The 15,634-nt window shown below is 47.3% G+C and overlaps 2 protein-coding genes across 4 annotated transcripts in view; one reads left to right on the top strand and one right to left on the bottom strand.

Moving 5' to 3' along the window:
• PKD1L3 (polycystin 1 like 3, transient receptor potential channel interacting) overlaps positions 1-15,634 on the top strand; it is a 357,135-nt gene that overhangs the window by 267,339 nt on the left and 74,162 nt on the right. The gene's annotated exons all lie outside the window — the stretch shown is intronic.
• Positions 2,011-14,584, bottom strand: DHODH (dihydroorotate dehydrogenase (quinone)). The gene is made up of 9 exons (XM_004431795.2): positions 14,539-14,584; positions 12,371-12,583; positions 9,844-10,043; positions 7,417-7,499; positions 4,772-4,959; positions 4,017-4,130; positions 3,190-3,343; positions 2,883-3,042; positions 2,011-2,369 (listed from the first exon to the last, which is right to left on the bottom strand). Exons 1-9 carry the CDS (start codon positions 14,557-14,559, stop codon positions 2,315-2,317), a joined length of 1,188 nt encoding a protein of 395 aa, XP_004431852.2. The 5' UTR covers positions 14,560-14,584; the 3' UTR covers positions 2,011-2,314.

Raw genomic sequence — 15,634 nt, 5'->3', positions numbered from 1 at the left:
CCAAGGTGTCAAGGACATGAAGTTAAGGACAGGTAGGAACTTTTCCAGACAGAAGGAGACTAAAGAGACATGACAACCAAGTGCAACATGTGATTCTGAACTGGATACTTTTAAGGACATGATTGGGACAACTGGCAAAGCATGAAGTTGGCCCGTATTCGTTTTTGATTGCTGTGTAACAAATTACCACAAACTTAGTGGTTTGAAACAACACCCATTTATTAGCTCATGGTTCTATATCAGAAATTGAGGTTCAGCTGGGTTCTATGCTCAGGGTATCACAAGGCCAATATCGAGGTGTTGGCCAGGATGGGTTCTTACCCAAAGACTTTGGAAAGAATCTGCTTCCAAGCTCATTCAATTGTTGGCGAAATCCAGTTCTCTGTGGCTGTAGGTCTGAGATCTTGCCTCCTTGCTGGCTGTCAGCCAGGGGCCGATACATTTCTTCACCTGTCCACACGCCCCCCCATCTTGAAAGCATCATCAGCACTCTGATAGCTTCTCATGCTTCAAATCTCACTGATGTCTTCTTCCCCCAGCCAGAGAAAATTCTCTGCTTTTAAAGGAACCCATGTGATAAGATTAGACCCGCACGACTTATCTCCTTCAAGGAGGTTCCTATCTTAAACCACATAACATAACACAGTCAGGGGAGTGATACGTCATCATACATAGGTTCCAGGGATTAGGACAGGGCATATGGGGAGAGGGATGCATTTTAGAAATTCTGCCTACTGCCTGGCTTGAAGATGAGATGAAAGTAATGTATCAGAGTTGATACCCTGACTCTGACTGTTGTATTGTGGTTGTGTAGCAGAATGTACTTGTTTGCAAGAAATCCACACTAAAATAATCAGGATGATGGGGCATCAGATCAGCAATTTACTCTCATATGATTCAGTTTTAAAAAAATTGTTCTTTGTACTATTCTTGAAACATTTCTATGTATGTGTGTGCAGAGAGATAAAAGAAGATAGATAGCTATGGATACATGTGCTTGTATATACAAAGAAAAATGTCTGGAAAAATCTAGATAGATACAAAAGTTAACTGTGATTACCTCTGGGAAGTGGAATTGTTTGAGGGGGAAAGAGGAAGACTTTTACTTATGGGCTGTATTGTTTAAATTTCTTTGTGAGTAGGTATTATTTTCATTATAAGATACAAAGAAGAAGATCTTTGAAAAAGACAGTGGGAGCCTGACTGCTGGTTTCTTGGCAGAGTGATGAGTGGGCAGAGGGAGAGGGCAAAGGCTGTAGCCGAGATCAAATGATGAGGCAATAGGATATGTTATCTCGATTGCAGCTACATGCCTCTTCACAGAACTACCGAGAAGTCAAATTTAAACTAAAACCTGTACCGAGGTGATGGGAACAAAGGTAATGTTCTGTTGCCCGTGAAGCCACAGACATGAACTGCGCCTCCCAGAGGAGGTTTCCAGCTTCTCCTCAGCAAGTGCTTTTCGGTATTGAGGGTTAGCATGTCTCTATTTCTTCAGTTAATGACTAGTCCTCTTCAGCCGCTGCCTAGTATCTTCAAGCACCTTAAGAACCTGTCTGCCCAACAGCACCCCAAGTCACAGCTATTAAAAAAGGGGACCACAAGCACGTTTCCTGTGATGAGTTGAATTGTGTCTCCCCAAAATTATGTTGAAACCCCAAGCCCTAGTACCTCGAAATGTGACCTTATTTGGAGATAGGGTCTTTACAGAGGTAATCAAATTAAAATGAGGTCACCAGGGTGGGCCCTAATGCAATATGACTGGTGTCCTTGTCAGGAGAGATCAGGACCCAGACACACAGAGGGAGGATGTGAAGACACAGGGAGAGGACGGCCATCCACAAGCCCTATTCTTGCAACTTTTGTCTATGTTTGAAATATCTTCAAAATAAAGTTAAAAACTTAAATAAAAATAAAGATAGAATGAAAAAGAGTCAAGCTCCTGGGAAGCCCACTGCAGACCCCAGGTAGCAGCGTTTGGGTGAAGCCGGGGGAAGGCTGGGATTTAAATCCAAGTTTTAAATGTCTTTATTTTTTCCATGATTTTTTTTCCCCAAATATTTAATGTCCTTGCAATATTAAAGGATCCTGGGATTTGAGTCTAGAAAGAACCACGCACGCAGTTCATGGTCTGACAGGTGATTGAAGAAAGCCTGTGTGATTCTGGTGACCCTCATCATTGGCTTTCACAGTCAGGCTGAAGGAAGAGCTCTTGCGGCTTGGGGGAATGCAGCTCTCCTTTCTCAATCCAGCCACAAAGGCTCGCCCGATTTAGTGGGAAGATTCCAGATCAGGCTTCCCACCGACAACGTCCTCACCTCCGATGATCGACTCCAATCGCGTCTGTGATTCTAGTAAAACCCTGCTCCCTGGAAAAAGAGAAAACAAAGCGATTTCAGCAAATGGTAAAGGCCAGGCCCTGCCCTTACTGAAAGCCCACGTTCACCTAGACTTTGTCTGCTCCGTGACTGTACCTGTCCCGCTCTCCCAAACGCGTGCCTCGTGCCCTCTACACTGCCTTCACCCAGGAACCCAGAGATACTGCCACCTAAGTCTTCAGACCAGGAAGGGAGTTGATTTTAAGTATTGCCAGCTCCCTGTCATCAAGCCAATGTCACTGAATGACTTGGAATGCCGCCAGAGCTCCTCAGGCCTATAAACACCATTGCCGTAGAAGTTAATCTGGAATTCCTTGGCACTGTTTGTCCTTCATCAAAGGAGCAACAGAGTAATTTTCCCCTGTGTTTGGAGTGTACCCCTCAAATCCTTGTGAATGAAGAATAAATACAGACAGATGAATAGCATCCCCTTGATGTGAGTCATTCTGAATCAATACCACATTAACTTCGCCTGATTCAAGCCACGAGCGTGGCCCCACTCACTTCAAAAGGGCCTCCAGCTCCCGCTTGACTCTGCCCACCACAGGCGGCCCCCGATAGGTGAGGGCCGTGTACAGCTGCACCAGGGAGGCCCCTGCCCGGATCTTCTCCAGCGCGTCCTGCCCACTGCTGACACCGCCAACCCCGATTATGGGGACTCTGCCTGCAGAGAAGCACATGACGACCTCGTGAAGAAGACTTCAGCCCTCCAGCCCCTCTGCCGAGTGCAGTTCAGGGAGCACCGATTCTGATCACAACCCCGGAACCCAGGCCACACACAAATGCAAAGACACAGACACCGAATCCTTGCCTTGGGTGAGTGCATACATCTCCCGGATGGTTTGAGTTGATAAATCCCGGAGGGGCTTCCCACTCAGCCCTCCCATTTCAGAGCGCAGGGCACCCTGGAGGCTGGCAGGGCGGCTCACTGTGGTGTTCGTGACAATCAATCCATCGATGCCCAACTGCAGTGTGAGACAGAGAAAGAGCCCGCCAGTCATGGCACTGAGGGACTTGGAGGAGCTTCTCTGGGGGTCTGGGACAGCAGCCAGGCCAGAAGCCCACACCTACAGCCCCCGGAAGCAAGAACTATACTAGACCTCACTCTCCTTCTTGAATAAGTGTCAGAATGAGCCTCAAGATGACAATAGCAGCCATCATATACCAACCACCCAGAATGTTCCACTAGGACAGGATTAAATCCTTAGAAAAACCCACTTTAGCATGTCCTGTCCAAGTAGTAGGTGGTGGAACCCAGATTTGAACCCAGGACTGCGGGGCTCAGTCTGTGTTTCCACTACTCTATGACACAGAGATCTGGTGTTAGACTGGAGAGAGAGAGACAGAATACTCCGTTCTGACCAAGACTGGCCAAGGATGCAAGCACAAGCCTTAAAGCCCTTGCTGAATGAAGATGAGGAAAGAAAGGAGGGAAGAAGTATGAGAAAAAGACTCATTCAAAGATTTACTCAAACATTCGCATCTTATTATGAAGAGTTACATCATGACAGTCACCAGACCAGCCCTCAATATCATAGAAAGGAAACCACAGGGCTGCCATTCTGGGCTAGCCCAGCTGGCCAAAAGACCTCTACAAGCCATGAGGGGTGTCCCCGGGGCCCGGGCCCCACCTCGCACCTCTCTCACCACACTGGCGATATCCTCCTTGTCCTGGGCCATGAGGTCGGGCGCGATCTTCACCAGCACGGCCGGCTTGTGCACTCCCTTCAAGGCATCCCTCTCCTGCAGCACCTAGAGCAACACATGGCCAGACATGGGGACCCCGAGACCATAGCCCAGTGGTGCAACCGTGACCTGCAGCCACAGACCAGCGTGTTCTTATTAAAGACCAGCTATTATAGACCAGCGACCAAATTAAAGCAGGAGCAATTTCTCCTTTTCAGGAAACACAGCTCTCAGTTATGCAAAAGACCCCTTCGAGACGGATCTGATTCCATTCTCTTGAACCAAAGGATTCCCAAGATTGAATCCCTAATGTTGTCACTGGCATTGGCTAATATATTAAAGTTTATTTAGACTTTTGTTCCTAAAAGAGACAACAAGGAAATACTGTCACAAATATTGTTTGGTGAAAAGTCATTTAATTAATTAATTCATTCAATGTGCTGGATGCTAAGGACAGAGTGGTAAATGAGAGAGACATGGTCCCTACTCTCACAGACCTTATGGTTTAACAGCAGAGATGATAACTGAGCAGTTAATTACTATTGAGCATAATCTATGTTATGATAGGGGGTGAGACGTATAGCGAGGGGTCCTAACTGACCCAGGTGTAAGGACAGCTCCTCAGTAGTGACTCTGAAGCTTTGCCTTGGAGAAGGAACAGGAGTCAGTAGGCTGGTGGAGTGGGGTCTGGAGATGTAATTGCCCACCTTGGTCAGCAGGCGGCGCAGCTCAGCCTTTCCCTGAAGGCTCCGCAGCCCGGCCGTGTTGGGACTGGACACGTTCACTACCAGGTAGTCAGCCAAAGGTCCCAGGACTCGAACCCCCTCTGCATAGTCCGAGGCAGCGTCCGCCGAGGTCTTATTCTTCCCCAGATTTATTCCTAATGGCAGCCCATCTGTAAATAGCACTGGTCAAGATGTTGTCCCCACACACCATTTCCCATGCAATATTTTGAAGCTGTCTTTGACTAAACAGCCCATGAACAGCCTTATCGGCCTTCCACCCCCAAATGTGAACCTTCTAGCACTAGCTGACAAATCCTGTGAACTGCTGCACGGTGCTGGCTGCCGACCAAGAAACAGCTCACTATCGCGGTCCACGTAGCAATGTTTGAGCAACTACTAGATGTTTTACTGCATTGTGCCCTTTTTCTTTTTCAATATTTAATGGAAAATGGAGAAATTCGGAGTACAAATACCAGTGATAAAAAGGGGCTCATAAATGTAAAACAACTGAGAAGAGACAGAAATGAATAGGCCTGTCAGACAACTGTTTACTCTCAGGGGCTGCTTGTTGGATTTGAGTCAGGTGACTGGGTGTGCAGTTGTAAAGAAAAAGCAAAATTAAAGAATATGTATAAGATACTGGAAAATATTTTCAATTATCATACCTACAATGTAGAAGTATAATTATTTTATAATGTATAATTTCAGTTCTCTGAGAAGGGAGTCCCCCATATAACTAGGGTGACCACACACCCCCGTGCTCCCAGGACAGCCCTGATTGCTCCTGTAGCCGAGCAGCATGACTAATGCCCGTTCCCTTCACTCTTCACAATTTGCACAGTAAGTTGTATAGCCACTTTAACTTAAAAATCCATGGGGATATCACTTGACTTGCATTTTGGACTTTCAGAAAAATATATTTCAGAAACAGGCTCTGTGTGAAAGCAAGGGGTTGTCTGTACTTGACTTCTCCTAAGATACCATCCTGTCTGCAAAGGTCAATGGCACATCAGTGGTGCAGGCTGCTTTTCCACCTGATGGTTGGGAAAAGATCTGGAATACCAAGTTAGCTCACAAAACATATGAACATGTGTCAGGTCAGGGAGGATGAAAGAACAGCATCTAGTGCTGCTAACCACCTTCTCATACCCTAAATGGAGTCACCCTTTTCTCATCAGCTTGAAAGTAAATGAGATTTGTGTAGCTAATTTCATGCCTAGGGGCAGGGGTTAGAACCCAATTAGACAACAGTTACACAGCAAGGTCTCCAAGCTTCCCAAGTCTAGCATCCATCGAGCCAAGTCATTTGTAAGTTCTAATTCTTTCCCACACAGGTAAACTGGCTTGAAAGAGAGTATCGCTTTCATGTAGCTACTGGGTCTTTCATTAGCAGCCATCTGCCCAACTGACAAGATCTGGAGTTAGACAGAAATTGCTGAATTACTCTATCCCCAAAGGGCACCATCGCTCTTGTCAGCTCATGTTCCTTGGCCTGGTGCTAGCAATAGGCCGTCGTCAAGGCTTCTGGCTGCTGGTGAACACCACGTGCAGAGCTCTGCTCTAGGACTTTGCTTCACTCCAGTGAATGTTAGCGCCAGAGTGGGGGTGAGGGGATGGGCGAGGGGGAAGAAGGGAGAGAGCAGGTATGAAGAGCACCAGGGACAATTAAAAGAAGGAAAGGGGGCCAAGAAGGCAGGAGATATCACAAACCATGACAGTCATGTTCTGACCTTCTGAGTTCCCCAGGTGGGAGGGTCTGTAGTAGAGCAGGGTCTGGTTCTACCAAAGCCCGGGATTTCCACACAAGGTCACTTCCCACTCCCCAAATCACAGATGCTGACTGCCTCAGCCCTTTCAGCCTTGCTTCCTGAAGTGAATCCGATATCCAGGGGTTTTTTTCATCTCACCACTAGGACACCTAATGAGACCAAAACCTCCTGGAAGGACTTCCAGAGGGGCCCAAAGAGGAAAATGGCCACAGCCCCACATAATCCCAGAGGGTGCCTGGGAAGGTATGATGAGGACAACACAGTGCCACGACCACTATGTGCATCCTGAGGGACAGCAAAGTGGGGACCCCCAGAGAATAAACATCAGCATGTCCAAAGGCGGCCTTCAAAAACGCATGGTCTTTCCAAACAAGTCGTGAAGGATATTTCCCCAAATGCCAGGAGTAGTTTTCCCTGAGGGGGTAGGAGTATGAGTGATTTTAATTTTCTTCTTTATGCTCCTCTGTATTTACTAACACATCCATAGTTAACATGCATTATTTATATAACGGACAAAAGGACAACAGAGCAGGACACAGGGAGAGGGCGCTCAAGCCGTCCTCACATCATAATTACCACGTGATCACAGAGGAGCCACTCTGCTCACTTCCAAGTTGCCCCAGTTATGATATACCAAAAGTTATGTAACGAGGCAGAAATTAAGTACCTCTCTGCTAAATTGTGAAATTCAGTTAAAATCTTGGAGGCTGTAGAGGAGCCAGGAAAATTCCTCTGAGTTCCAGCATGTTTTTTCCTATTGCTCAATCATGTTTATTTCACTAGGAATGTTCCTGATGTTTCTCCCACATGTTTCCTTCCAACAAATGAGAAAGGCCCTCTAACGCACCCCCACTTTACCTTCTGTGAGCCTGGCCTGCGTCTGCTGTCTGGCCCGTAACCTCTGTTCCACCACTGAGAGTCCGTGACTGTTAAATCCGTATCTGTAGCACACAAGCGGATGGGGAGGGGACAAGGTAGGGCCCTCAGCCAGAAGGCAAAGACCCTGGAGAGATGGCTCCATGCCATTTCTACTGTATATTTATGACTTGTAAAAATAGAAAAGAAAAAAATCAGAGTCGGTTCTTAGACTTCCAAGGTCTAAACACCCCTGGAACTCCTAGAGAACTTACCAGAACACCATCAAACATTAACGGAAAGATTAAAATTTGCAAACAAGCTGCTCAGCCAACTGGCGCTGGAAACAGCCCGGACTCAGATGCGTAGCTGCCCCGGATGTGTCAGGTCCAGCCCCCACTCCTCCCACCCGGCAGAGCCCTCACCACTCTGACAACCCCACTCTCCACCTCCTGTCTGCGCTCCACGAATGCCTCCTGGCATCCATCTGCACCTCCATTTCCCCATCCTTTCTGCCTATTAAAATCGTCCCCTCTTCCTGACCAGATCAAATGCTCCCTCTCCTCTTTGCATAAAGCTCCCAGCCACGAATGGTCCCTCACCCCTTGCCATCCATGGGGTGCTTTGTACCTGTCTTTCTCCTGGCTTGGGATGTACATGTATGCTTAAGTTCCCCTCCTGGGTTATAATCTTCTTGAGGACAAGGGACATGTCTTACTTCTCCATCACCCTGCCACTAGACTCTCCACAAAGGCAGGGACCTCATCTCCCTTGCTCGTCTCTGTCTCCCTGGCCCCATCCGGGTTGTTGACCTCCCTTCCTCTTTGCCAGTGGAACCCAGCTCCCCTGATATGAGTGAAAATGCCAATGACTCCTTTCCCAGCCTCACTGGCAACTGAAGCATGAACGTGTGACTAGGCATGGCCACTGAGACACCAGGTGATGCCCACCAGGGAGCTTCTGGGACAATCCTCCCCATATCTAGACTTCCTTTCCCCTTTCCACTCTTGGATGTCCACGTGCAAGGACGTAATGCTTGCAGCTGGGTGTCTGTCTTACAAACAAGGGAAGGCCCAGAGAAGTTGGACCAGAGTCCTGACATTGCCCTGCTACTCAGCCAACCCAGGAACTGCCTACTACACCTGTTATGAGAAGAAAATAAATAACAACAAACAGCTATTGTTTAAGCAACTTTGTTACTTGCAGCCAAAAACACCTAACAGATACAGCGGCACGTATAATTGTTGGACTTAATAAACTCATCCATTGGCTCAGCAAGCGTTTGAGCACCAACCATGTGCCACGCAGAGCAAGGAGGCAGAGCACAGGCCCTCCTCTCTCCGCCACTTCTCATCTACGGGATTCTGCCAAGTCATCCAGGTACCTGCTGCCAAATCATAAACAAACGTATTTTCCCCAGACATTTGGAAGATATTGATCCCAGCCTGCAGTGCAGCAGGAAGGTCAATAACTTGATCTCTAATGCTGGAAAATTTCCCCAAAACGAGGACAATAAAGCGGGAAGCGCAGCCAAATAAACTTCCCATACGTCAGTCTCCCAGAAGGCTACTCGTTAACAGCCCAAAGATGCCTATCAGATCTCCCCAAGGAGGCTCTCAAAACTGTTACCAAAAAGTAGGAACTTCTTCCCTTTCTGGGTTTGCTGTAGTGAAAACTGCCCAGGGATTAGCAAGAGAAGGGCTTTACACAATCTAGAAGGATCTCTCTTACTAAAAGCAGCTGTCTATCTGATTATTATATTTTCCAGTTTCCTAAAGGCTAGGGCTGCACTGTCCAATACAAGAGCCACTAGCCCCATGGGCTACTGAGCACTCGAAACGTGACCAGTCCGCACCAAGAGGAGCTGAGGTAAAACACTGGATTTTGAAGACTTGGTACAAGTAAAAGAAGGTAAATAGCTAATTCATCATTTTTATGTTAATTATATGTTAAAATGATATTTGGAATATATTAAGTATTTATAATTAAATAATATAATTATTACAAATAATAATTAAATATATTAAAATTAATTTCACCTATTTCTTTTTACCATTTTATTGTGGCTACTAGAATACTTTAAATTACATATGGGGCTCACATTATATTTCTACTGGACAGTGCTGGGCAAAGGCACTGGAGTAACAACGTGGAAAAAGCACAAACTCTAAAGTCCAATAAGCCTGGATCCGTCCCAAGCCCTCCTGCTCATGATGTCATGACTGTAGCTAGGTTATGTAGCTCTCCAAGCCTCGGTGTGTATACGTGTTAAACTGAAATCATAAAACCTGCCTCTAGGCCTCCACATGGATGCTCAGTGGTTCTGGAACATTCCAAATGACAGAAAAATGTCCACATTGTATGGCAGAAAAATTCTGAGCGCCCTGCTGGGCAGGAGGCACCCCCGTTACCTCTTAGCCGCCCACCTACCTGTTAATGACAGCTTGGTCCTCGGGGAGGCGGAAGACTCTGGGTCTGGGGTTTCCTTCCTGAGGTTTTGGGGTAACACTGCCTACCTCAACAAAACCAAAGCCCATCTTGTAAAGTCCATCCACAGCTTCTCCATGCTTGTCAAATCCTGCAGCAATTCCTACTGGATTTCGGAATTTATGGCCCAGGACTCTCACTTCCTAGAGAGAGGGAGACAAAGTCAGAGGTACACAGGCTATACCGATATTTCTCAAAGTGTGGTCCCGGGCACACCTACATCTGGAAAGCTTGTTAAACATCTGATTCCAGGGCCCATCCCCAGACTAAGGATTCAGAATCTTTGGGGGAGGGTGGGGCAGAATGGAGTTCTGAGGGAGTCTATTTTTGACAGTGCTCTCCAGGTGATTTTGATGCCTGCTAGAGTTTGAGAACAATTAGGCTTTATCATCACCAGGAATGGGGAGAAAAACAGTGTTTCCACCATGGGTTGAGCAGGAGATGGACACTGTCTTTTCCATTTATGGTTAAGATTTGTACCTTCTTATCCACTATTCTCGGTGAGAGAGAATGGCTTGTTGCACTCAGCCCCTCGATAGTACTCTTCTGAAATAGAGTGTCAGGCAGCAAAATCCTTTAATCAGCTTGGAAAGTCAGCCCCAGCTGTGTCCCTCCTCAGCCGGGCTGACAGGAAGCCCCAGCAATGTCCCAAAGACTCCCATGGGGCACAAGAGGGAGGAAGTGCTCTGCTGGACAGAACTGATTGCTGGGCTCCAGAACCAGGCTGTGGCTGGAGACAGGTTCTTCCCTGTCAGATGTGGGGTGGATTCCAGATTGTTCTCTAGATTGAGAGTGACCGAGACCTAATTACTCTCAGATCTCGTCCAGCCTAGCTCCTAAGTAATTCAGGATTCCTGCCCTGATGGAGCCAACAAATCTAGTAGCAAGACAAGTGCTTTAAAAGGTGTGCAAGAAATCGAGAGCTATCATAAAGCCAGCAATTGCCAATGGAATCCATCACTGTTAGCTGATGTGGCCAGAGAACCTTGGCAGGACTAGCAAGGGTCTCCAAGGGTGGGCACCGTCTGGTCCTGGAAGCAGGAGGTGGAAAGGCTGCTCCAGGAAGGGAGACCAACAACACATGGAGGTGCAAGTGTGCACGCAGCACCTCGGGGACTGTGAGGCAGCAAGTGTGCTGGACCAGGGTGCCTTCCTCAGGACAGCGCCTCTCAATCCTCAATCTCAATGACAGGATGCCCTGGGGAGCTTTCAGTCCTCACGCCAGAGATTATGGTTACATGGGTCTGGGACGAGGCCAGAGCATCTGTATCTTCCAGAAGCACCCCAGGTGATTCTAACACACTGCCAGGTCTGTTAGACCTGGAATTAGGGAATTCCCTAATTCCCTAGAATTAGGGAAATGGTGGAGAGCTAACAGGAGCAAGTTAAGTTGGAGTGAGATGATCAGGAGTCTCAGCTGTCAGTTAGGGAGCCTGGACCACATCCTAAACGATGAGGTGCTGAGGGTGGGGACCCACGCAGCGGTGTTCAGGATGACAGCGCGGAGGTCACACTTGCTCTCCCTATCGGCTGTGTTTCCACGGACAGAGCTCTGTACCTCCCCAGTCATAACCTGCTTCCTTCCAAATCCACCCCCCTCTGCAGCCCGCTCCTCACTCCCTCCTGTTACCCTGGGTTCCAGGACCTCCAGACTAGCAGCTCTGCATTAGGACAGTGGGAGAAAAGAAAGCTCTTTCTGATTCTACAGTGCTTGTCAGTGTGTAAGTCTGGTAAGTCAGGTAAAATGACACATCTGCTCAAAACTGCAGGCTGGGAAGTGAAAAGGATTCTAAGACAAAAAGAGGAAATATCAAGGAGAGCCCTTTGATGGATAACAGCGACCCGTTCCTGGAGAGGTCTGAGTGCTACTTGCTGGGTGTCTTCTTCATGTTCACATCGTTCTAATGTCCCCATTTGGTAAGAAGTCTCGCAAATGGAAACTGTCAGGGCTACATGAAGATGTAGAATCTAGGAGGACGTGGATCCTTCTATCTTGTTTGCTGCAGGGAGCCCGGGACACAGAACAGTAAGGGGCACGTGGTGGGCCCATGTGTTGAATGTAGGGCTGCAGGAGGCGGGGACAGGTGTTCGTATGACTTCCTCAAAGGGCTTGGCTGGACGTGCCTATGTCACATTAGATGTTTAATGACTCCGGCATGCTTCCCTATTTAGCAGAGGTGAAGACGGAGCTACCTGAGACCCCAGCAAGGCAGACAGTGACTAAGGAGATGGATACTGAGCCAGACTCCATGAGTTTGAATCCTGGCTCAGCCACTTCCTAGCTGTGTGCCTTTGAGTAAGTCACTTGACTACTTTGTACCTCAGTGTCCTGATCTGTAGATAGGGATGACAGTTTTTTGGGGGCGCTAACTTGGGACTCTGGTTTTCAAAAGGATCAGTCCAAGCTGAATTAGGGGACTTTGACCTTGAGTCTTGTATCTATTGCACAAGGTATTCCAAGAGCACCTACCAGCATGTCAGAGTCTTTAAACGAGGCACGAGGAAGGAGCCCCAGGGAGGTGAATCGAACAGCCAGCCTGTGGGCTGACTCGGGGTCCAGCAGCCTCTGCAGAGCTGGCATCAAGTACTCAGCGTAGAAATGCTCATCCCCCGTGGCCATCAGGTAGGAGGCAAAGAGAAGTCCTCCGCCCCCCAGGATGACCACGGCATCCTGGGCCCGCTTCTGGAAAACAAGAGCACCCTCTCTGAGCCCTTTACACACATACACAGAGGACATAATGACTTGTCATGTGAAGCAATGTCCCGAGCCTCCTGCTAACACTGGTCTCCTTCTTTTCTAGTCTTGCTCCCACACTGGCCTCCACAAAAGCTGTATCCACACTTCTGCTGACACACACTCGTCTGGCCCTAAAGGACTTCAGGGCAGAGGTTTCAAGAAGGGCAGTACTGCCCCCTAGGGAAGATGTGGTGGCCATTTTGGGGGAATGCTGATAGATTTAGTGGGGAGGAATCAAGGAAGTCAGACATCCTACATTGCTTTGCGACTATCTGACACATGAATTGTCCCTGTCCTGTCTGACTTTTGAACCTCCTATTGACATTCAGTAGGTAAAAATATCTGTTCATATTCTCTGATCCCAGACCCAAACTGTATTTCATCACATAAACACAAACTATCTGCTGCACAGTTTTCATACACATTGACTTTTCCAGGAATGCAATTACGTTGTAAACTGAGGGATGACTATACTGTCTTGCACAGAACATTAACAAGAATTGTTTACCATTTCAGAAAATCTATCAGGAATGGCACGGTGCTTTGCTTGGGGTGTCTGACAATAAAACATACCTGTGGCACTAGAATTTCTAAGTAGAGGCTTAACCACCTGACGACCTCACTATCTAGGAGACTCATGCCCTAACATGTACATATTCAAATACGTATTGTTTTATTATAAATTACTTTCATTTCTCCTTTATATTTCAGTTAGGACATTATGTTGACTTTTAAAAATTATGCACAGAAAGATTACATTATACCTAAATTCCATTTGAGGATAATAAAGGGGGTTTCAAAACATCTTTTTTTAAAGGAGCATCAGGTCTTACTGGATCAAGCTCAAACATGGTTCATAATGCTTTTCTCTAATTGTCCCTGCCAGATACTGAGTCACTTATTCATTCATTCAATCATTCATCACACAATGATTGAGCCCTCAAAGGTGGGCTGAACAGAGTCCCTGCTGTCATGAGGAGTACAATCTCATGAGGAGACAGAAATCAACGATCATGCACATATATAACTGTGACAATGCTATGAAGAAAAAAAGTATAGGGTAATGGAAGAACCCAACCTAATCTCAGAGGTAGAGAAAGGCTTCCTGGAGGAGGTGACTTCCTGGGGGGGGGGGGGTAGGAAAAAGTGTAAACGCTCTCTCGGTGGCAGAGGAGAATGAGATGCACCCAGGGAATGGGGGAAGAAGAAAAGTTTGTTGGGTACCAAGGGGTGAGGAAAAGTATAGCTTAAAAAGAAGCTGGGGAGACAGGCAGCAGTATTGGCCAGAACAAAGATTTGGGTTTTGTTCCCTAAACAAGGCAGTGACATGATCAGATTTGCCTTTAGGGATCACTCCTAGTTGTCAATACAGATCAAGTATGCATTGTCTCGCTTCTAGTCTCCTCTAGGAGATTGTTGGAACGCCCCTTATGTCAATCAACAATTATCTGAACACCGTTACTTAGACGCCCGCCCTAAAATTTCATCTAGAAGGGTTGGGACCATGTCTTTTTGTAATTTCATTCCACGTTGGATCCTGCACACAGTGCTATGCCGTCGTGTGTTCACTAAGCGCCCCTGTGCCAAGCTCAATAACAGTTTGCCCCTGAGGGAGGTGACCGTCGCAAAAAGAAAAAAATTTAGCCCACATGCGCTGACATAGACCGGCATCTAACCCGTTTACACGTGCCGTTTACACACAGTGACCAAGCACACGTGTAAACGCACACACACGAGCTTTTGCGGTGCCCCTAAAGACACGCAAACGTGCCAAAGAGGCCCACGCTCTCGGAGCCGCCTCCTGCCCACATATCGTCCAGGACAGCCCTCCCTTATCCCCCTGCGCCGCTCCCCGCTCCGCCTCGTCCTCGCCATCTCAGAGCCCCACTTGCTGGACTCACTTTTAGCTGTCTCCACGCCATGCTCCTTCCGCCCCTGGGCCCGCCTCTGTCTCGTTTCCATTGAAGGAGCTGACGGTGCGCCCTCTAAATCACGCCCCTGGAGCTGCCAATTCACCAATCGCCGGGCGGGAGGGTGGGGCGGGCCTCTCCGAGGCGGGGAAGGCCCGGCTGCGCCCCGAGAGTCTGGTTGGATGCTCACGCGCAGGCGCAATCGCGGCGGCCACCCCTGTTCCCCCACCTCCCGGCGTCCCGCTGCGGTTCTCGGAGTTGTCGGGGCGCTCAAGGTGGGGTGCTGCTTAGGGTGTGTCTGTGGTCCTGCAACCCGAACAAAAGACGACTTATATATTGATTGTCCAGTTCTAAGCAACACTCGCACCAAGTTTTTGATCATATAAGTTAAGCATTTTATTGACATGCTTGTGCTCTAGATAAAGCATGTATTGAGAGAGTATATATCAGGCTCTGTAAAAAGGGTTGAAATGAATTACAGCACTGTGTAAGATGTCTGAGTTGACTTTCAGAGAAGATTCCATCAACATCAGATTTCACTTAAAAATGCCTAAAACTTGTGTACATATGTTTATGAGGATTTTGGGAAATTAAGACTTTGTAGTCGAAACTAAGTATCCTGCACCGAAACGATTCCATTGCTGCAGACTTGCTGGACTCCTTGCTGAGAAACCTAAATAAATTGCAAACTCTTTTTTTCCTGGCATTTGAAACATTTCAGTTTTATCGTTTCAGTTCCCATTACTGTCCCCACAAGTACCCCCCACACATGCATACACGCACTCAGTGAATTATTTCTTTCTCTTTATAAATACCTTCCACTTTGTCACTTACATGCATTTACTCACACTGACTCCTCTGCCAAGATGTCAGTTTCATCTGTCTGAATGTGGCCATCCTTACATGTTCAATTCAAGTGTGGAAATAATTTCTTTCTCATCTTAACCCTCACGGATTTAATCTGTACTTCTCTAGTGGCACTTTATTAATTATACTTATTATACCTTTAATAACTACAATTTTTATGTCTTTTCTTCCCTAATTAGACTAAACTTTTTGAAAGTAGGGACCATACCATATTAATCTT

The sequence above is a fragment of the Ceratotherium simum genome, chromosome 30, assembly GCF_057802395.1.
Source record: "Ceratotherium simum simum isolate JZ-2026a chromosome 30, ASM5780239v1, whole genome shotgun sequence".
NCBI classification, from domain to species: Eukaryota; Metazoa; Chordata; class Mammalia; order Perissodactyla; family Rhinocerotidae; genus Ceratotherium; species Ceratotherium simum.
Note: the sequence above shows the minus strand (reverse complement) of the source record. Positions and strands in the feature narration are given on the sequence as shown.

Bases quoted from the DNA above. Each gene is read 5' to 3' on its own strand.
- DHODH (XM_004431795.2), bottom strand. From the start codon at position 14,559: ATGGCGTGGAGACAGCTAAAA. The intron at 10,044-12,370 runs GTAGGTGCTCTT...CCCTCTCTCTAG, and splicing joins TTAAAGACTCTGACATGCTG to GAAGTGAGAGTCCTGGGCCA. The intron at 2,370-2,882 runs GTGAGTGGGGCC...CTCTTTTTCCAG, and splicing joins GAGCTGGAGGCCCTTTTGAA to GGAGCAGGGTTTTACTAGAA.